Source organism: Geospiza fortis, unplaced genomic scaffold, assembly GCF_000277835.1.
Source record: "Geospiza fortis unplaced genomic scaffold, GeoFor_1.0 scaffold97, whole genome shotgun sequence".
In the NCBI taxonomy this organism is placed as follows: Eukaryota; Metazoa; Chordata; class Aves; order Passeriformes; family Thraupidae; genus Geospiza; species Geospiza fortis.
Window position 1 is genome coordinate 1787022 of NW_005054343.1, and position 23489 is coordinate 1810510.

Below are 23489 nucleotides of genomic sequence, written 5' to 3' on the forward strand. Positions count from 1 at the left end.
TTGTGGGCTGATACAAGAGGATTTAAATAAGAGATGCTTAGAAGAGTTTGTTTGAAAAGACAATGATGGAAGCTCTGTGAACCCTACAAAGCAAAGATGGAGACTTATTTAAGCTACTGACTTCTAAGGAGATGAGAAAATCCCACCTTCAATGCTTTGTGTGGGGGGAATTCTTAATTACAAGAAACTTGTTGCTCTTTCTGTAGAGGAGAAACAAAGGGCTGACTTGTAGTGTTGGAAAAGCCAGAGCTGTAACACTAACTCACTTCCCTGGTGGCTTTCTATCAAAGACATTTTTAAAGGCATTTGAGCACCAAAATGTTCTTTGTGCCTTTGAAAAATCCCTTGTGAGAAAGCAAGGGTAATTTAGAAAGGCTTATCATTTGGAAAACCTTTGATAACACCTCATACTGGTTTCACAAGTTCAGAAAAACAATCTTAATTAATTCTTAATAGGAACCTACTTACAAACTCACTCCTGCTCTCTCAAATGCATTCTTAGTAAAGAGAAGGCCATAGTGAATGTCTGGATACCTGATGTGGATCCCTGAAAAGGATGAGATGTGAGCAGGGGACCCTGAAAGAGGTGCCTGACACAGAGCAGTGCTTCAGATCCTTCTTGACTGTTACACAAATGAGTATTAAATGTTCCAGACTGCATCTCCATATTTACTGGATTTGCTTTTGGTGCTTTCCTTCATGTTTCCTTCCTAGTTTATTCCTAGGTTGTAAACCATGCTGCCTTGGATCCTTGCTGAAGTCATTTATTTCCTTGGCATCACATCTTAGGGTGGTTTGGTGTAGTCAGGGCTGTCTGTCAGGTTGAAAGTTCTTATCAGTCTTGGGCTGCACATTATCAATAACTCCATGAAGGTTATTCCATGGAATATGCACAGGAACAAATGCTGCTCCTGGGCTACAAACTGGGTTTCCTGGTAGAAAATCAGCTGTGCTCTTTCCTTACACTGGATCCATGAGGGAGGTCCCTGTGAGGCCAGTCCCTGGCTGCCACCCTGGTGGGGCAGTAAGAGAGTTTCTGCAAAAAGGTGTAAAGCCTTTGAAGACAAGATGTAGATCATAACAACAGTGATGGGAAGTACTCTTCATGTGCTTGTCAAATACCCATCTTCACACAAAAATACATCTTGGTGACTATTTTTAGGATCATCATGTCCAATAAAATTCCGGTTTTTCTGTATTTCATTTATTTTCAATAATCATACTTCTGCTGCTGCAGATCTGGGGGAGACATGCTGAATTTATACCTTTGTTTAATGGTAAAACTAACTTAATCTTCTGATTTCAGAGCTTGTTAACACAAACTGCGTTTGAAAATGGTATTTTTCCTTTAGTGAAATGGCATTAATGGGGCTAAAACTTGCTTGGTAGCTGCATGACATTTTAAAGAATTTTGTGATTTTTGTGTGCCATGTGGCATCAGTTTACAGTACTCAGTGTCCTTTCTAAGGAATGCAAGACTAGAAGGGACCATCTGGGTTATCAAATACAAAGCCTCACAATTTCAGGCAGAGAGAAACCTGGTGCAGAAAGGCCCACAGAGTAATTTTCCTTCAAGTATGCTCCCTTGCCAAATACAATAAAATAATTTCCAAAACCTTACAACAAAGTAAAAACTATTCTTGATTAAGGAGAAAGAAAACTACTGTGTCAGGTTTTATCAAGGCCAAGAAGAAAAGCTGAAGTGTAATGAATTGCATACAAATTGGGAGAAAAGAAAGAGCACTTACAATTAACTGAGAGCAGGACTCACTCAGAAGAGTTGCAAATTTTTCCAGTTTACTTATTGCCAAGTGCATTTCTAAAAGCAAAAATGAGCCCTGCTTGGCACACAGGTTGTGTATAAACCTCTTACCAATTTGGAAGTGACACCAAAGCTATTGAAGAATGTTTGTCCAAAGCACAAAGAACTATGAGTCTGAGATACAAGGAACATTTCATTTTATTGTATAAATTATCTTTATCTTTGAGAGAAATATAAACTAACAATTATGAATAGATAGTCTACTAATGCAGCTATTCATTGTAAGCAATTTTTAGTGGGTTGATTTGAAGTTAATTTTGAAAAACAGCATCTTTTGTTCAGAGAAAGGAACTGCATGTTACCATAACATTATGCAGATCAGCTGCCATTACAGGAGCATTTATTTTAATAGAAGGAGGTTTTCCTGCTGTGAAGGGGACAGGCAGTTGTTTAGTTCCTTCTTGAGTGCAATTCTTTTTTCTGTCTTAGTGTCTCTTGGAAAAGATATCCTTTTTTTCCATATCTGTGAGACAGTGAGCAGGTGTATGTACACTTAATGAATCTGGAGTTTCTTAATCCACAGGGGCATGTACTATATTGAATTAATCTCCAGAAGAGAATTACACAAGGGAAATTCCTCTTCCCCGGCCCTTTCTCCTCCTCTGTACAAAGAAGAGAGAGATATTCCTACTGGGGATTAAGGATTTTTTATTCTTTGCATATTATCTGTGATTACTTTAAATTCTTTTTTGTTGCTTTTAGAAAGGTTTTGTATCATAAAATAAAAATAATTTAACACTGTGAAGAAGCATGAACTGGCAGTGTTAAACACACACTATAGTGATTCCACCAGTTCTTTCCTACAGCTTTTGCAGGAGTGATGATAAAATAGCTTAACAGTTCTGCTTATCAATATTAATATATGCAAATACATCCAGGAATGTTGCTGCAGACCTACATGCTCATCAGTTCTTAGAGAAGAAGTCTTGGGTAGGTAAAGTGATGAGTGTGGCTAGTATGGCACAGAGTAAGTTCCCTCTTGAGGATAAATTTTCCAGTGCTCCTGATTGGTTTTTAACAGGTGTCCCAGCTCCTCCCTGTGACCAGCTCCTGTAGCTCTTATTTAGATATAGTTTAGGTAAAACCTTATTGATTTGTTTAGAATTTTTGCCTTGTAGAGATTGATAGATTTGTTTCTATGTGTCGTGATTAATTTATATAGTACCAATACTTATTCAATTTACAATATTAACAAATTACCTAAAAACTTTAAAAATGCCCTACAATTAGAACAACAGAAAGGAAAGTTATTTTAAAACTTTGTAGATGGAAACAGAAATTTTAATTCAAATAATTAGGGTTACCTAACATTTCCATAAAGCCAAGGCACAATATAGGAACTACAGAACACAAAATAATACGTTCCAGAAAGTTAAGAGGTAGAAATTAAAAAATAAAGCAGAATAAATTACAAAAAAAAAAAAAAATCCTTGTGTATTTCTCCTGTGTTTGTGGAGCTCTGAATTTTTTTTTCCTCTTAATGCCAAATGATTCTGCCAAGGCAGGTTCTTTCCAAACCCATGCAAAGAAAGAGATTCAGATTCTGTTTCATCTCTTATGCACTGTTTAATAGTGGTAGGAGTTCTTTGCCTGTTACTATCTACATCTGGTTTAAAAACTGTCTGGTTGGCGAAAAAATTCTTGTTAGCATTTCCAGTGCAAACACATAAAAGAAAAAATCTGACAAGCAATGCACACTACTGAACATTTAAAAAAATGCTGAAGAGCATTTAACACAGAATTTCTGAGTGATATTGTAACAGCATTGTTCCTGTGAAAGGCAGCAATATCCTGCTGGTTAAATAAGCAGCATTACTGCTTTGTTGGGAGCTTCTTGCATTATTTTTATGAATATAATGTTGCTTGGGGTTTTTTTTTTCTTGTTTCTCATTGTTTCATGCTGCTTTGCTATTTGCATGCAAAGGGTTATCTCTTGCTAAGTTCCCCTCTTCTGTCTGCAGGAGACAAGGAGCAGCTTTCAAGAATCCCTTTAACATCATTTAGTAGATTGTACTGAGTGCTAATGGTGCTTTAAATTTTATCTTCAGTATCTCAGGGTGTGATACTAAATATGAGCTGAAAAGTTTCAGCACACTCAGACTGAACCAACCTTCTCTGGTTAAAAATGAAAACCCCAGAAGTGACTGAGAAGCACCTTTGAGCAGACAGAGCCCTCTGCCTAGCAGATAACAAGGCTGGGATGAGTTGACTCTAACATTTATGTTTTCCCACAGTAAGATAGAGAAAGAATTTGAAAGAATTGATTTCTTTTCATTCCTTCTTCTATTTACTATATTCCCAGGTGCAATTAGATAGAATTAATTTTGAAAGAGTCATCCTGGGTCTCTGCTTTTGCACAATGGTCTCTGCTCTTTTGGTAGCTGAACTGTCAGCTGGCTGCCTTTGCTGGTGAATGAGGCTTCAGTTACCGGGGGCATTACCAATCCAGGGATGATGCAATTCTGCCTCAAGGCTCTGATCTTTCTGGGAATGTATTTCTAAGAAGGCCTCAAAATTTTGAGACTGAAAGGTGAAGATTGCCCTACAAGAGACAAAGCCTAGCTGAAGGAATATGAGAAATAATTGTAGCCCTTACACAGCAGCAGGTAGCTGCTGCATGAATCTTTCCCTCAGCCCTTAGGTCATTGCAACTGAAGCTCTTCAATCTGTTTCTAATGACAATTCACTGGAGGATTCCAGTGAGGGTCTTTGCAATGAAAAATATGAATATGCTGAATGCTTCCAAGTGGTTCTTTGGGGTATGTGTATTTGCTTTGTCAGAATTTGTTTTGGGGGTGGGAGTGGGAAGCTGAAATGAATGCAAAATGAAGTAGATAACGGTGTATGTCTTTATTGTGAAATAGTTATGGCTGCTGTGAGCTGCTGCTCTTGGTATGAGCCTTCTCTATGATCCAAGCATAGCATCTGTCTTCCCTGTATTCTGCATTTGCACTGACATAATGATTCTGAACTTAGGATCAATAAGCCATGAGAATTAGTCATTATATATGAGTACTGTGGTTTTTTCCCAGGGAATTTAATCAGTAACACCATACACAATTAATTTGAACAAATCTCAGCAGGGTACAGGGGGATCAGGAGCAGGAATATATTCTTAACAGTCAGGCAACACCTACAGTAACTGCTCAGATTAAAATTAGAATTTGAATTAAAATTCAAGTGATAGCCATTTGCCTTTAACGAATTTCTTGGAAATAATCACTGCTGAAGTACATATTAAGCCCTTTCATTAACCTCTAAAAGAATGCCTCTAAGTGTTGCTCCTTGGCTGAGATGTTAATATGCTAGTCATGCTGATGACCTGTTCACAAAAGCTGAATTACCAGCTGCATTTGCATTGATCTACAGATGAAGAGTGCTATTTCAGAGCTGTGGTGTTCTCCAGCTACAACTCTATGCAATTATTTGAGTGATAATACAACAAACATTAATTATGTTGATGAAAATGCATCCATTTTTATTATGATGAGTATGAAATATATGATTTTATATATATGATGGGAAATCTTATACAATGAATAATAATTTTTTCATCAAAGGCACCAAAATAGACAGTTACTGCACTCATAAAAGGTTATAGTGAAGGGGTGAGACACAGGGCAAGAAATTCACTGATCTCAGTGGGGAGAGTGGCTTGAGTAGCACTGCACAGCTGATTGTTGCCTCAGAAAATAAAATTGCCAATTTTCAGAGGACAGCTTCTCTTCTGATATGCTGACTAGCTGAGGTTCACAGCTCATGGGTCCTGACCAGGGAGGTGACTCCCCAGCAAACTGTGCCTAAATCTGAGGTCTGTCACAGCACAGAGCTCAGCAGGACTGGCAGAGGGGACAGTGACTGAGCAGGGGCACACTGAGGCTCAAAAGCTCCTGTAGGGGCAGGGGGCAGATGCAGGAGCAGAACTTCTCTCTGCTCTGAGCCTTTCCCCAGCTCCTGCTATTGGCTGGGAAGTTTCTGGATCACTGTGTGTGCTTGTGGTGTGCACTGGGCAAGGAGGCAAAGGCAGGGTCTGAGCTGGGACCGTGGGTGACACAGATGTCACAAATGGTGAAGCACATCTCAAGGTCTCTGAATCAGTGCTTTGTCCTGTACTGGCTGCCATAACCTGGTCATTACTCTGGTCATGACGTTTATCCTCCTGATACAATAGAAGAAAATGATGCAAATTATTTAAATTTACAGTGTTGGGTTACTGTGGAGAGGTCACCCTTTGTTCTGGCCTGGCAGTCCAATTAATAGCAATGATGGAATTAACTGTCTCTGAGAGATCAAAGCTAGTGATGAGACACATCTCTGGTTCCTTCCTGTAATATTCCTCTTTAATTTAGCATATTTTGAAGGTAGAGTTTGAAGCCTAAAAGCAGGTAGAAGTGCTATGTTGAAAGCAGACATATGCAGTATAAAGACAGATAAGTAGAAACAAGGGGTATTAGCAGTACTCATATCTTCGTGTCCATTAAAAGAAAGCCATGAAACAGAAAATATTAGGCAGAGTAAAAAAGAAAGGCATGTTATAAGATTTGAGCTTCCTTCTGCATGAGTGGCAAAGTATTTTGTTGGTGATTAGTTTTTCCTTTTGTAGTTATACCTAACCTGTTCCTGCTGGGGGAATTTCCCCAAAGTAATAGTAATAATAATAATAATTCAGTTATATTCCCCAAATATGAAGAAATATAAATAATTTGAAGGATTTTTATAATGAAAAAAAAGATGTGGTCACAGCCCATAGGGAAAAAGAAATGGGGACAAACATGTTTAATACCGAGTAAATCAGTAAAAACTAGGGCCAACAGGTTTGCATCATAAAGCAAACCAGTAGAGTCACATGTCTTGTGTCATGATTACTTTTAGTATTTGATGGGAAAGTTTACTAGATTATCTATTTATAAATAAGATTTTTTTTTCTATTGAATTACAGTGTAAAGTCTGTCCTAGCCTCACCGTGAAACTGAAATGGCAATTGATAACCCTCATCAGCTTCCAGCCTCCTTGTATGAGGCACAGTAGCAAATAATCCTCAATTGTTCCTCGTTCAGTACTACTCAAGTCCTTTACTCGGAGATTTATCTTAAAGTATAGCACTGGTACTGATAAGTGTTAATCTTCTTTTTGAAACATGTTTCAAAACATATCCCAAGATTACAAAGGAAGGTTGTCTTCTGAGCCCCAGTGTGGAGGTTGCTCAGAAGGTCCATGCATGGGTAGAAAAAAAATTTAGAAAAATTAAAAATTAATTTTAGAAACTTCCCCTCAGGAAGCCAATAAACCTTTGAGTTATTTCAACTTTTCAAATATTATACTAAGCACAACATAGTAGAGAAATGGTTTGGGTTGAGCTCTGTCCTATGAAATAATCACTGTCTGTGCTGCCTGGAGTATTTTGGAATTAGAGGTTCCTGATCTTTTTTCCTATACCAAGTCAAGTTTTCCTTTGAAGCACTTCTTTCACATGGCTGTTGCCACAAATAAATAGTATGAGTTTCTTCAAAGACTGACCCTGATTGTAGCTGATTTTGGCATTCTTGAAAAGCCACAGCTACAATCTGAGAAAGGGTTAGGCCTGGCTGAATTGCTTGTTGCAAATCTGTTGTGTGGATTTGTGGGTATGAGCCATTGTAGGTGGACTTGGTGAAGAACTTTCAAAATAGGCTCCTAACTTAAATACACTGGGAACTGTGAAGTATTTTACATAAAAAGTCATGCATAAATATGTGTTACATAACCACAGCAAGCAGCTGCAATGGAGCAGGACAGGCAGCAGCTCCCAGCCTGCCTGGAGAGATCAGTGTAAATTACAAAAGCAGTTGGTTCCTCAAAACTTGTTTGCCAGAGTTCTTGCAATTGAAAAGAGGGATGAATGTGATAAAACAAGGCAGCTATTTGGTTTCCAGGAAATATTCACAAACATAGAATTAGTGCTTTTATTTGTTGTTGCTCTGCTTTGTTTTCAGATAATGCTGCAGCACAAAAAATACTGGGTTGTAGAAAATGGAAAATCATTTAAGGTTTTATTTTATGTAGAAAATGGAAAATTATTTAAACCTGCATTTAAGTTACAGTTGACTTCAAAGAACACCTCTGATTCTGAAGGAGTGGGTTTGGAACTGAAGTGAATTTGCTTTGAATTTACTTCTATTCATGCCTTCCTTTCTTCTGTTAGTTGCTTATAATTTTATTGATGTATCTACCAGTGGTGTACATAAAAACATGGTATGCTAATGGCATAATTAATACACCAAGCAGCACATGAAGGCACCTTGACAGGTTTGTGGTTTACCAACGCTGTTTTACAAGATTAGGCTGGAGCTCTCCAGCTGCCTGACGTGAGTTGTTTGCTCAGTCTCTCATAAAGCTGAAAATCAAGTTGTTATCAGCTGAGTGAGCAGCAAAGTGTTACCATCTTCTGTGCTTACCAGTTGGGCTTCTTTGCCTTAGTGAACCAGCCATAATTTTCAATTAGTTTAAGGATAATAAATTCAGAGATCAATTTTGATCTCAGCTACAAAATTACTTGTGTAAATGCTTAAGACAGTTGGAGATACAAAGGAAAAATTGTTCATACAATTTTTTTTCATAGGAAAAAAAAAAACAACCCAGAACACAAACTTTTTAAAATTTCTTAGAAGAGTTTTTTTGTCTTTGGAAGGTTGAAATGACTGGATCTTGCATGTAATGGCCTTACAGCTTCTGGCCAGTAGTCCAGTCCATGCCAACAGATCAATAATCCTTTGAAGCAGAGTGAGCAGAGTAACCAGCTGGTGATACCCGTGCTGTGTTCTGTGCCAGCTCAGTGAGCTCAGCCCTGACCAGCCTGATACCCTTCCTACAAAATGCAGCAGCAACATTTAGGGACTTCGTGGTGGTTTTGGCTGTAGGGCTCGAGGGTGAATGAGTGTGACTTGTAAATGAAAGCCCTTTGTTCCCTAGGAGAAGGAGATTCATGTTAGAGTGACTGCAGTGTGGATTGTGCTGCTCCCCAGGAGTCTCTGGGAGAGCACTCTGCTTCTCACAGCTAAGGCACTTCTGTCTGCTGATCACATTGCAACTTGTTGTCCTTTTGTGTGAAAGGTTTGCTGTTTAATTGCACAGACATAAGTGATTTCTTGTCACCTGTAGCCAAGGCACAGTGGAATTGGAAGTTCTGCTGTGTTTACTGTACAATACAGTTTTATGTCACTTACACAAGGTCTCAAGTCCCCTGATTTAGGAGCTGAACACCTGTCAGATTCATAGAACAAAGTCAGAATAAAAATCAATGTTCTCTTTTGTGAATTATCTTCACTAGAGGTAATCCAAAGGCTTTATTTCTTCAGTTTTGCTGGTGCATTTACTGCACATAACAATAATTATCTGAGATAAAAATCTACTGTACTTTGACTCCCATTGATAGTGAAGCTCATTACACCCCCATTATAATTATTATCCTCTTTATGTATACCTTGTTAAACACTTCAAAAGCTGGCATCCAGGGGATGCTGTTTTAAGAAACTATTTAAGTGATCAGGATGAATTATGTAAGATATTAACAGTATGTTCCCTCTACATCAAATTGTACAAAATTTGGGGTGCAAAATAATCAGAATTATACAAATAATATTATTCTGTCTAACAGTTCTCTGACACTTTCCCAATATGCATTGGGAATTACAAAATTGCAAATTTATCTCTGGGAGCAGTCCTACTAAGACAATATAGGAGTAAAAGCCATGGCTAATAAACAAAGGGTATCTCTGCCTGCAATACTCAAGTAAATGTGTGTCCTGAAAAGTGTAGCACAGGCTAGGGGCAGCCAGCAGAAATAGAAATAGAACTAATAGCTAATAAGGCTAATTACAAAAACCCAAACCCCCAAACATTTGTGTTTTATCAGTGAAGCTGAACCATTCAAGACATGGACTCTTGGCTCTTGGTATGTGACAACTTCAGCTGTGTAGTGGGGATCAGTTAACCCAAAGCCACAGAGATTACCACTATCAGAAATGTTGCTTTTGACAATTTGCACCTTTTTCCTTGGCATTTCTTTGGCAACTGTTCTGTGACATGCAGGAGATAATGCAAACTTAGACTGAAATATGATTTTCATTTCAGTGCTGAAGAGCTTCACTTCCAAGAACACAGCATTCAATATATGAAAGCCTGCTTTTCTATTAAAGACAATTGAATTTTTAGAAATGTATTTCTGCTCTGCAAAATGACTCTTAAAAATTGAATTCTGAAGTGAATCATAGGGTAAAATGAGTTTATTTAATAGCAGGACAAGACTATGCTGGTTTAGAAAATGTAGCAAAAGTCTCTACAGTTTAGGCATTGCTATTGACAGTTCTACTGTGTGGATGCTGTACTGTTTAGCAGTTGCATGAACCTAATAATTTACACAGATAATTTACATGCCTGAGGATGGCCTTTGTAAATAATGGATTGCACAATAAGTCCAAAGAATGAAACAAACTTCACAAATACATCAATGCAGGTCTTGTAGAACCAAACCCCTATTTAACTCACTGTGGTAGAATTGGTTGTGCAGAGTTTAATTAAAACCAACCTTTTAAAACTAGTTTGTTTGTACTGTGAATATGCATCAGAAGTATGGTTTAAAAAAAAGGCAATTTAAATTTTTTTCTGACCATATTTGGACCAAATTTTAATGCACTTCAGTTTTTACCTCCCTGAAATAGCAGTATATATCCCTAGTATATTTTTGCTGAACCATTGTGACAGTAAAGCTTACCTGAGTGAGTAAAAGCAGCAGGAAGATCTAGGATGTTTGCTTTGCACCCTAAAACTAATACTGAGATCAAGCTGTTTATACTGGAGGTAGGCTCAGATCTATTTTGGAATCATCACTTCTGATTCTCTACAGTTTTGTTATTTGGACGGAGATCTTATTTAACTTGTCTTATATTCAAGTGTATGAAAAGATCATGCCTGGAATGCCATGCATGAAAATCTAATCTGCAAATACCACGCGTTTGTGCTCTCAGCTTCTGGTTATTTATTAAGGAGCAGCTGCTTCAATTAAACATTTTACTTTTGGTCACAATAAAAAACTAGTAATAGTTTGACTCAGTACTGACATTTTTTAAAGCATATTAAATATTTAAACAATTTTTTTTCTGCTGATGGCTCAGAGAAGGGTTTAGTTACTCCATTTGTTGGTGATCACATAAGAACACTGCAGAAGGTAGTTTTAGACGGAAGCAAACACTCTGTCCCTCTTGCTTCTTCTGGACATAGGAAACTTTCTGATTTCATTCTAGTTCCAAGAGTAAATAAAAAATGGGGTGTAAAATGAAATATCTGTATATTGCTCTGATCTTCAAAAATGCATTTAATAACAGAAAAAACTACAAATATCTGCTGTATTTTTAAGGAAATAAAAGTCCACGGAATAGTGAGGTGAACTTTGTATCCATATATGCATATGCATACCCCTCTAAAGTAGCTGCTCATTTGCATTCATTCCTTGGTTTTATTCTTTTAGATTTTTGCCAGATTGTGTTACTGGTTTATGCTACTCTCTTGATTTAGAAGTGGTAGAATGTTGGGTATTTAGCATAGCTTCTCCTCTGTTTCTTTTCTAAATATGGACCACTTTGATTAACAGCAGTTCAATTTTGATATTTCAGGTGTGTTAAGGATTAAACATACATTTTGTATACTACAAAAAATGAGATTAGCCTTTATTCTTGTTTTTCCACAGAGATACAAAAGCTTCAGGCTCAGAAATAAGACCTTCCTCTCCCTATCCCACCTCAAATTTTGTGTTCACTTTTTTCCTACCAAGTCCTTTCCCAACTCGTGTAAAAAAGCAGTGATGTCTGAAGAGTAGCAATCTCTGAAACCTGGAACCTGAAATGATGAAAGTGTCGAGGCATGAGCCAGGATCTGTTCTGCCAGCAGAAAATATGGGAGACTCTTGGGCAATTTAATGTTCAATGCCAGAAACCTGGTTCTTATCAGGCAATGTCAGAAGACTTCAAAGGTTGCTTTGTGGCTGAACATTGCTTCCTGTGCTGTAACAGTGAGGCATCCAGAACAGACTGAGTATGTTCTCAGATTGTCAGGATGTCTTGGAAGGTGAAGAGGAAGGATCAGCATCTTCTGCGTAATGCAATGGTTAATAAAAAGTGAAGGAAGTTTTAGGACAAGTGGGAAACATATTGCAGTCCTTCTGTTTTGCATTCTTGTGAGAGTCAAGAAGATTTTTTTCAAGAATGCCATTTTGGTGGCAAACATATTTCCAAAAGACATTGCAGGGTTGTGGAAGGGAAGGGAAGCACCCAGATTTGTATACGCCTGTGGCTGAGAAGGAACCGCAAATGTCAGAGGCTTTTAAAAGACAGTTCTATTGGTAAATTATACACTTGGCATGGAAATTGGTATGTTAGTCCCTTATCTTCCCATGTAAACACAGTGGTGGATTTTGAATAAAGGGTAGAAGGAAACAGAGAGGGAGAGACAGAAAGATCAGCAGTGCTGGCTCCAGCATTGACCCAGCAGCCTGGGACGGGCACACCGGAGCTCTGTGGAGGTAGGTTTTTATAGATAAGTTTTCTCTGCCCTCAAGGTAGCTTTCTCTCTTTCTATGCAAGCTGTTACAATGTGCAGTTCATTCTTCTTGGCATGTCTGGAAATGGGTCAGAGCCCTTTGGGGGTCAGAGGTGGTCTTGTTTTCCCCCTACTGAGATGGCCTTTGGTCCATGTCTGCTTCTTGACCTCAACCCCATGGCTGTGCTACACTGTGCTTATTCCCAGGACCCAGAACAAAGACATTTGTCCCAGAAAAGTACTGCCCTACCTCCCCTATGGCCCCTTCTCCAGCCCCACCCCACTGTTTCTCACAGCATGTCCTTGCCAGCGATCCTTGTTGGCTCCATGGCTATCGGTGTTTGAGACCTGCAGTCAGCCCCTTGTCCCCAGGCTTCTGCAGGGGTGTCTGTACAGATGTGTAGCAGCAGAATGTGAAGTGGGTCAGAAGATTCTTGATATGGGTCTTTTTAGATATCCCTGTTCCCCCAGAGCTGCCCAGCCTAGCAAGGATGAGTGTGCTACTGTGGAGGAGCCAGCGAAACCTCGTCGCTAGAACAAGCCATGAGTCTTCCTGGAATAAACCTGCACAATAAACCTTCTCCCTGCTTTCTTAGGGGTGGTTTTAAGACAAGTCACCACACAGATCTTGTGGTTTTAAATAATTCATTCTTGAGTATTTGAGAGATTAGTCGCTTTGTAATATCTGAGCTAAATTTAGCTATGCTTTATGTGAAGATGGCAACAAGTGTTCTTTTAGAGTGCTAAGTGATTGGATGGGATAATTTAAAAAATCACATATTGCTTTCTGTCTTCTTTTATGTATTACTCTGTAAGAAGTAAATATGAGAGGATTGGCACACTTTAGTCTACAGGTGTATTGCAGTGACATGAATTTACAAATAAGTAAATGTAATATTTTTGCTTGAATTTCCTATCACTTTTGAAAAGCTGAAAGTGTCAAGTGCTCTGGGTTGATTTTTATGCTGGTGGGTCTTTTTTTTTCTTTGTAATGAGAGTTTCGATAGATGTGTGGTTGGCTGTATGAAAATATGCAACAAAAGTACTCAGCCTATCTTGGAGCAATTTGATTGTAGAAAGCTTGAGTTTGAATTCTTGCATTTTTGTCAGAGTGGCTTGACATGGAAGCAAGTTTTGGGGGAAGGACTTGGTATTTATGTGCTGAGTTTTGAGCAATGCTGGGTTTTTTATGATTGCCACCATACAATTAGATCTCTGGGTCCTGGGGAAATACGCCTTTGTCAGTAGAGCTGGAAACTGTGAGTTAAGGAGTCTAGTTTTGGGGTTTCCATGAAAACTTATCCAAGTTACAAAGGCCCTGTTTTCCAATTTTCCATAAGTAGAAAATTAATAAATGTACTTTAATTTTCTTTATAAGAGTAGCTGTGTTTTAATTCAGTCACATTGTATTTTAATTTCCTTTATAAAGTATTTTAGAGAATTATAGGTAAGCATTTTTTATAGAGGAACAGATATTTATTGGCAGTAATTTGTGTTGGATTTACTGTAGGTTAAGATAACTTTTCTTTGGCACCTTTAAGAACAATTTCAACAGTATAAAAATATCCACTCTGGGGAAAAATGATTCCTTTATACTTCTATTGAGCTGTCATGGAGTAACCAGAAGCCTGGAGGCTCAAAGTGCTGCTTGAGAAAGTACAGCTTTTTATTTTACAGGGAGTCTGTACCCCTGCTAATTTATGGGCAAGGCATGGCTGTAGTCAGACCTCTGTAGGATTTAGATGGTGAAAGATGAGTAGGGAAAATTTTATCTCCACTTCTGTCTTGTGCACCTAAAGCCAATATTGTTCCATCTCACTGGGTTTTGTTAAACAAACCATCTACAAGGATCAGATTTATTTAGCCATTATTGAATTACTCCAGCTCCTGTAAAATACGAGGCTAAAGCACACTAAAAGGTGATTTTGTAAATAAAACCCATTCTGTTTCTATTGTATAAACAGAGCTTAGTGTCATAGATTCATACTTTTGTAGGCTGCAGTTCTCTCACTACTGAAGTTCACCAAATAAGGTCTCAAAACAGAGAATGTTTAGCTTTCCAGGTGCTGAGTGAAATCACCAAGTGGTCAGATTAACTTTTTTTTTTTGTCTAAATCTTGCCTGATAGCAAAGCTTTTCTGCAAATCTAGAGGTCTCTGTATTTGAAGTTATTTTCATCTATCAATATGGTATTGATCCTACTTCTTACCAGTTCCCAAGGCCATAAATAGGAATTGATAATTTGGAAATATATAATTGTCCCCTGTACAAGAAGAGACAGTTCTGCTGATTAGGATTTTTTTGGTATTAATTCTGAAGTAGCTACTTTAACAATGCAGTCAAATTTATGTTTCAAAGTAATGTCCTTGCAGATCAGAACTGACATTGGTTGCTGTTACTTAGTTTGCATAACCATGATATTTTTAGAGGCATTCGTGGCATTGGCCCCTCTCAAATACAACAGAAACTGTCAGTCTGCTTCTATTTCCACTGAAATAAAAATAATTGAAGAAAGTTTATGGAGTCCAGATTTTCAGATGAGTCTTCATGCCCTCCAGTGAAGTAGAACTAAATGCCCTTGTAAAAAGTTCCCACATGGCTTGTATTTGATTATTTAGCTGATGTTCACAGGCTGGTACTGGTGCACTCACAGAGAGCACAAAGCTTTGGAGGTGTATTTCAGAATTTGGAGCTGTACTGGTGAAGTTTTCTGGGTTTGGGTCAGGCCTCCAGGGGGCAATTAGTACAGCTGGTGTGTAAACACAGCATTCATTGTTGGAGTGCAGTTTGTATGTGTGAAGTAAAGAATAAACCTCTCCTAGGCTTGAGAGATGTGATGTGTTCCTTCTGCATTTATGACTCTGGATGTAAGTTTTGAGCAAGTATAATCTCTTGTGTCAGGGTAGACTCAGTGTTGCTTGCAGGAATATGAAAGATGATTGTTTTCTGCAATAATGCATTCAGCTTCAATTATTCATCCATTTTGAAAGAAAAAAAGGGACAAAACTGACATGTTTTTAATGCTTTTAAATGGATTATAATTGTAAAGATCTTTTTTTAACCTGTGTTTCCACACATGAACATAATTGAATTTATATATATTTATTAAGTTTAAAACATAACCCAATTTATTTAGGTAGCAGAAGGTGTGTGGGTATGGTTTTTGGCCTAGGAATATGATCTGGGACTACCAAATTCAGATGATTTGCTTTTGGAAATGAGAATCTGCTGCCATGGCCCACATAACTGTAAAGCTCAGAGTAAGTTTTACAGTGTGATCACAAACAACTTTTCAGCACTTTGAAAGAAAAGCTCCCATTTTGGGTGAGGAGGTAGACAGGGCACCAGGCCAGCCCAGTTTCTCTGCAGGTGCAGCCAATCTTTTGTCAGATGAAAGGGATGACTCCCACTCACACTGTCCTTTGGGTGTACCTTGGGCACAGCTGATCCAGCTCCAGCACTGTGACCAATGGGCTCCAGCCCTGGTTCAGCTCCCTTCACCTGTGGTTAATAACAGTGCCAAATGTCCTTCAATGTACACCTTTGGAGACATTCAGAGGCATCACTGAGATTCCAAGGACTCCTTAAGAAAATGTAGCACCTCCTTGCTTCACACACAAATTGATTGCATCATCACAAAGGCTTGAGGCTTGAGCAGCTCCCTGGACTTGTGGGGGTGCTTTGGGGTTTTTACTGCAGACATGTGCTTAACTGCTGACTTCTCTGCTATTCAGGGAGACTTGTAAATTCACACTTCTTAGTATTTTATTTTTTACAGGTTAGCTCAATTAAGTTAGACATCTTGTTTATGCTGATTCTTGCCTGTTGGCTGCCTATGGACAAAGAGACAAGGTGCAGAGCAGCCTGGCAGTGTTTGATGACCTTCTTTAGAAAGGAGGGAGAGAGTTTAGGCAGAAACTGGTAAATGAATGTTGCAATGGCAAGTCTGCAAAAACATTGTCCTCCTTCCCTTCTTCTCCTGCCAAATCCTTAGTTTGAATGGGTTCTGCTTTATTCATCAGTACCAGTGATTCACCAAATTCAGCTTCTCATACCAAAGAGGATCCATGTTTTCCTTAAGTTTTTACAAAGATTTTCCTAAGCTTCAAATTGTTATTGATTCAAGTGGAAGTTAAGGTGAGCCAGTAAGTTCTACTTAAATTTCCTTAGCCTGCATTGTGAACTCCTTCATGGAATGAGTCCCAGCCAGGATGAAAGGATTTCAGTCAGAACATCAGGCTGTGAAGTGATCACAGAGGAACAAGGAAATATCTTCATTAGAGCCACTGACCCCTTGAGATGGCTGCGTCTCTGTAATTACAGCCATGTAATCAAGCATGGAAAGCAGTTCATGTGGTTTTGGCCTTTTGGAGTGGGTTTTTTCCAGAAGGTTAGTTAGCTGTTGAACTAGACTCTAATTAAAAGCATGTATAAGAATAATCAGGGGAACAACACTGAATAAGGGAAGGAAGATTTTATGAAGTGTGTCTGGGAGGAAAACCAGATGAGAACAATGAGGAAAGCAAAAATTAAGTTGTGGTTTGTCTAATAAGCCTGAATGACGTGAGAGCCTGAGTGAGAATTCCCTCAGTTACCTCAGATCTTCATTTCACCTGTGCTCAGTTACAAACACTAATTTTTGCGGTTTCACATGGTCTAGTGGGATCATTTTTGTACGACTGTTTTCTTTGATTGAAATTACAATGACAATAAGGAAATCAAGGTAAAACCGCAGCCTAAATAAACTGCTTTTCTAGAATTCATTTTTAGATAAATATTGGTACAATCTTCACTGGAAACCAACTGTCAGGATTCAAGAAATGCTAGTTTTAATGAATATATGTAAATTATGATGTGAAGTTGCCCATAGGGTAATTTTCCAAATCAGTTAGCCACTTCAGCAGTTTTATTCTATTTTTAAATAAATAACTGTTTAAATAAATCACTGTGACAGTGATTTACTTATAGTTTTAAAAATAAAGTTTACTGTAGTTTTACTGTATATAGGTGATATTACTATCACTTTTGAAGAAAGTTTAGTTGTCTGAATTTGAATGTGTATTTTAATTTCTAAGCAAAAGGAAGTTAAAACTTTTCTGACCATTTCTAGACTATTCTCATAACATGATTATTGTAAGATTTGTTGTTTTTCTTCTGTTTCTCCTATCACTTGTTGACTTGTATTGTCCTTTATTTAGTTTGCAAGCAATGCTGGAGCTAGAAACATCTCTTTTGATCTATGATGTCTCCATCATACTTCTGGGCATAATTATGATCATAAAAATCTTTGAAACCTTTCTGCCTGATGTCTTGTGATCACTAAAGTTGAGATGTTCCATACTGCCACCATAAAAAAAAATTAAATAAAGTCTATTTTTAGCCTTCAAACACTCACAGAGTAATAAAAACCACCAAAAAACGCTGCCGTTTACGTCTTTGTAGCATACAAAAATATCTGTTTCATTGCAATATCTTAAATTCTCCCTTAATCTCCCAAACCCCTATGAATAAAGCATTGGATTACCAAGTAATACCCTTCATCACAAGGAATTAGGCACTTTAGCTTTAGGCTCCATCTAAACCATTGCATTAGGAGAGATGTGACTGACGTCATGTTTTCCAAGTTCCTGTTGACTCACATGGTGCCTTCCCTCACCCCTTAAGATCTTGTTGAGATAAAATCTGTCTCTCATGACCCTCTTAATTCTCTTTCTTTTGGGGTGGCTTTGAGGCACTAGAGTGCATAGGATTTTCTAGCAAGGAGTAGGAAACTTAGTTCCTGTTTGTGTGTGTGCCAGAGAGTCTGTGACAGAGCTTTGGCAAGTTTTGTGATCGCTTTCATCTGTAAGTTTAGTAAGTCAGGATAATCATTTCCTTGCAAGAAGAGGGTTTTTAATTAGGACCTTGACATGCCTATGTCTTCTGTCTGCAATATGCAAAACTTTAAAGGACATCCAGCTAATGATACCCTCTTCCCCTTTTTCCAGCTATTATATTTTAAAGCTTGCTGTGGTGCCAGGGTTTTTGTGCTTCTGTGCCATAAGTTGTGGGTATTCTCTTAGAATTCATGGAATAAAATGCATGGAATACAAGTGTGTACTTAGATCCTTATTGACTCCTCACTTCAGCAGGCTGGTATTGAGAAATGCAGCTGGCACCTGGTCGACAATCCTCCTGATTTTGAAAGATACTCTCCCTTTTTGAGACAGAGGAAGTGTAGGAGTCACCAATGTGGCCTTGAAACATCACACAGCCTTTAGTGTTTACAGAGAATCACGTTCTTGCTAAAAGTTGTTAAAACAAACGTCAGTCCACACCAATTTGCTTTGTGACATGTGCCGTGCAATCTTATCCCATGGAAAGATTTGTGATTGCATTAATTTTTCTTCCATTTTTACAAATACACAATAGTATGCTGGATCTGCAGTAAGCATGAATTCCTTTTACACAGTATGTCTCCGCAATCTGGATAATGGCTTTTGTGAAGCTGTTTTAGTTGGGTGTTTCATGGTTTGCTGGACAGCTTTATCTTGTAGATTTATCTTGTAAATTATCGATACTGCAGTCCGTAATAGAACTGGCAAGAGTTGTATAGAATAATTGATTGGGTTTTTTTTTGTTTTTTTTTACTTCAGCACATCACCAAGCAGGCATTGACTGCTCTATCTACAAAACTGTCCCTTGGTTTCATGTTCCCCAGGGAGTTGTAGCATCCTGTCGTCATATGCTCAAGGAAACACCTATTGGAGACTTAATTAGGCAATTTTTTATGGATCCATTGGGCTTTTGCATTTTCTTCTGGTCTGTTATTTTAAAATAGTAAAAGTCAAATTGACCTTATATTCTGCAACACTGCTACACCTTTCACCAGGAAGGCTGTCAGCCTGAAAGTTGGAATATAAGGCTGTCCTCACTTCACAGATCCCAAACACAACGTTCTGTTTACCCTTGGCACTGCTGTAAACAGGAATCTTTCTGGTCTGCTGAGTGATTATGTAAATAGGGCTTTTATAAAGCATTTTAAGCACCCAGTAGAACAGAAAAACTTCTTTAGAGATTTTTCTTTTCTAATGGTAATTACATAATTGAATAGGTTTTAGGTTAATTTTTTCCTATCTGATGCATAGATACCAGAGCTGCTTTTGAGCATTTTTACTGAAGGATCCTAAAAATCATCCAGAAAAACAAATCTGCCAGGCTCGCCCCTACTATCAACATCCCAAAATGCCTTTGGCACTGAGTAAATGCCAAGCATTTGTTATTTGGCTCTTGACTTGTCCCTCATTTCTTTGAACTCAAACATGTTGCATAAGATTGGTGAAGTTTTGCTGAGCTAATAATTGAAAGAAAACAAAAAGGTCTCACATCCTCCCTTGATCCAATCTTTCCAATTTCCATCCAAATACAGTATATGTAATAAGTCTTTAATTGTTGTGAGAAAAACAATCTGCTTTAAATTTCCAATAAGTGTTACTTAAACTTCCAATGTGTTTTGTCTTTCGTTTTTACAGGTTTCTGTTTTGCCTCTGGAGAGTTTCATTATGGCAGCCCCCAGTGAACAATGACATCCTTTGACAAACACAGATGCCAAAAAGCCAGACGAAAACAGTGGCCTTGTTTCATTTTTACTCCAACACAGTGAAATGGTGCTCTTAAAGTTTTGTTATTGACTCCCACTGGAAAAAAAACCCAACAATCTCCTGACCAGACCTTTTTTCCCCATCCCTCTCCCAGTGTTCTTATGGATGCTTGACACAGTGACATCATGTAGTAGGCCCTGAAGTGTTGTCATAACTGAGTTGCAATGGTTTTATACACTTCTCCATTTCCCAACAGCTTTCTGTCAGTTCTGCATTCTTTTTCCTGGGGCCTGATTTTCCCATGTTACTGGCTAGCAGACAGGCTCGTGGGCTCTTTTGTTCCAACAACCTATGAAAAACGTCAAAGAGCAGATGACCCATGCTATTTTCACGCACTCTGCATCATTATCACCACTCCCATCTACCTGGCACTCTTGGTGGCCTCTCTTCCTTTTGCTCTGATTGGCTTCTTGCTCTGGTCGCCTCTGCAGTCAGCCAGAAGGCCCTATATCTACTCCAGGCTGAAAGACAAGAACCACGCCAATGGAGCCACACTGCTCACTGAGTGGAAGGCAGCAGGGAGTGGGAAAAGCTTCTGCTTTGGCAGTGCCAACGTTTGCCTGCTGCCCGATTCTCTGGCAAGATTTAATAATGTTTTCAACACACAGGCCAGGGCTAAAGAGATCGGCCGGAGGATCCGCAATGGGGCGAGCAGGCCGCAGATTAAAATATACATAGATTCTCCTACCAACACATCCATCAGTGCAGCGAGTTTCAGCAGCCTGGTCTCCCCGCAGGCTGGAGATAACCGCACTGTTAGTGCTGGCATCAAAAGGACAACATCAATGGAGTACAAAGGAGATAACTGTGGCTCAAACAACGGCGAGGAGAACAGAGAAGATAAAGGTGGAAGCGGAGAGCCACACGAGGGAGAAGAAAACACTTGCATTGTCCGTATCAATGGAGAGGAGAATGGCCACATGTCAGACACAGAAGCAGACACCGTCAATGGCCAGGCTCATGCAAGTGGCCCAGCAGAGCCCCCACTGGAAGGTGATGCAGAGGTGTCAAAAACACCAAACCACAAACAGAAGGAAGGAGATTCTGGGAGTTTAGACAGCTGCTCTGCCTCACGAGAGTCCCTAGTCAAAGTCCGTGTTGGAGATGGCACAGTGGACCAAAGCACTGTCAACAACAAGCTCCTCTACAAAGCTTCAATCATGAAGAAGACTTCAGTGCGGAAAAAGAAACACACAGATGAGACCTTTGATCATGAGATCTCTGCTTTCTTCCCTGCCAACCTGGACTTTCTGTGCTTGCAGGAAGTGTTTGACAAAAGAGCTGCGGAGAAATTGAAAGAGCAGCTCCATCACTATTTTGAATACATTGTCTATGATGTTGGGGTCTACAGCTGCCACAGCTGCTGTAGCTTTAAGTTTGTGAACAGTGGTCTACTTTTTGCCAGCCGCTATCCTGTTATGGATGCTGCCTATCACTGTTACCCCAATGGAAGAGGAATGGACTCCTTGGCTTCCAAGGGAGCCTTGTTTCTCAAGGTAAGAGCCTTTTTGAAGCTCCAAGTATTGACTTGGAGCAAGTCAATATGTGGCAAGTTATAAAGTTACATTATTTTCGCATTTCTTTAGACCACAACAGAGGCAATATTAACATTTAGATTTCCTAATACAATCTAATGGGTTATAGATATAATCTTTATGGGATTTGTAGCCTGAATATTGTGTTAAAATGATGGATGTGTCTGAAACAATGAGGGACTTTTGGAGGTAGAACTCAAGTATAATTTCAAGACTCAAAATTTGAAGTGATTTTCATGATATTTTAATTTCTTTCTTTACAGAAATCTCTGTAAGAAAATGCATAAATTCTAAGCCTCATGACATGAGTACAGTACAATGAGCATCACTGTTGGAAACCAGCTTGTGCTCGTTGTGTGTTTGTCTGGCAATCAAAAGACAATCAAATGTCTAAATGTCAGTATAATAAAACTGAAAGAATTGCAGTGAAAGGTATGGCTACTCTGCTCTCTTGCTTGCAAAAGAATTAGTAAGGAGAGATATGAAGAAGAATAAACAAGACAAACATGCCTGGGACACTGGGGAGTGCAGAGCTTTTTTGCATTATTAACACAGTTTACATAAATTAACTAATGGTAGAGAGAACAGGAAGCCTGGGGTTGTATGTCTGTAAATCATGAAAAGCAGAAAGTCTGCATTTACTTTTCCAACACCTAGTGGCTGCTCATGCTTAACTCTTGGGAGTATCTGGCTGTGCTCTTTCTAAACTGGAAAGTGGGCTTTTCTAATTGGTGAATTATCAAGAACAAAAAATTTTTGCCAGAGATCCAAGTCTGTAGACCCAAACCTAGAAAGATCTGAAAATGTCCAAAATACTGAATTTCAGATTTTGTGATTTAGTCACAGTTTGGAATGGGTTTCACTAACTAAATCCTGAACTTATTTTCTAATATTGGCAAAGTACATTAGATGCTCAAATTATATGTACTTTCTAGTCACAAGTCCTCAACAAAAGCCATTAACAACCATTAAGAATATGGATTGTAAATAGGGATCAGTGGGAGGCTTTGTACTCCATTTGTAGTTGTTAACCAAAGCAAATCTTTTGGTACCACGACTTGTGTAAGAAAACCCCCAAATATTAGAATTTTAGTTCTGATAATAGTTCAGTATTTCATGTACATTGACATAAACAAAAGCCAATCCCTATCTGAATACAGGTTTCTAAAAACTGGGTCTAAGCTCTCTGTGTTGCACTCTTATATGTTTATGAACAGCAACAATTTATTTTTTCATCACAAATTGCCGCAAGCAAAAAAATAAACATAGATCTTGGGCAGTATAAATATTTCTGGGGTCACAAAGACTACCCTTGAACATATGCATATATTGGGGATTAAGAGATTAAAACCAATCTGTTTGTAACTGCCCATTGCTGAGTCATTGATTTGCCACCCTGCTAGGCAGGCTGCAATGTCTCCATTTCTCTTGCAGAAAATTAAGCCTCTTTTCAAGATTCCACTGGGAAGATGAACTTAATTATGGAACCAAGTTGTTAAATAATGTTACAGTTGAGCAGGGAATAAAGGCCAATTATTATAAAGTTCCAAAGATGACTCCATTCTTTTGAACATAACAGAGTTCTGCCCAGCCATAACACTGTTTCTCCCCCTGTCTGTGTCATTCTGATATACTTTTTTTCCATACCTAAAATATTTTTCATTCTAAGTGTATCTTAACATGAATTTATTTTCTCTCTTAATTGTACATTAAATGACCAATTGTACATATTTCATTTCTTTGATGACAGCAGCAACATAGAGTAGGAATAATTATTTAATTTTGTCTTTGAAATAAAGTAGGTTTAGAGGCTTTAGTCTTTCTTGATGTGGTGCTTAGTCAGAAACTGGGTGGGTGTGGACTCCAGAGACAAAAACTACAGGCAGAAAGTGAAAGCCTGGTTTGTTTTTGAAGTCAGCAGGA

General features: G+C 38.5%; 1 protein-coding gene across 1 annotated transcript in view; it reads left to right on the forward strand.

Moving 5' to 3' along the window:
- SMPD3 (sphingomyelin phosphodiesterase 3) overlaps window positions 1–23489 on the forward strand; it is a 69811-nt gene that overhangs the window by 14450 nt on the left and 31872 nt on the right. Inside the window, exon 2 of the mRNA XM_031058388.1 lies at window positions 19903–21527. Coding sequence (XP_030914248.1) covers window positions 20196–21527 — 1332 coding nt within the window. The 5' untranslated portion in view covers window positions 19903–20195. The remainder of the gene's footprint in view (window positions 1–19902; window positions 21528–23489) is intronic.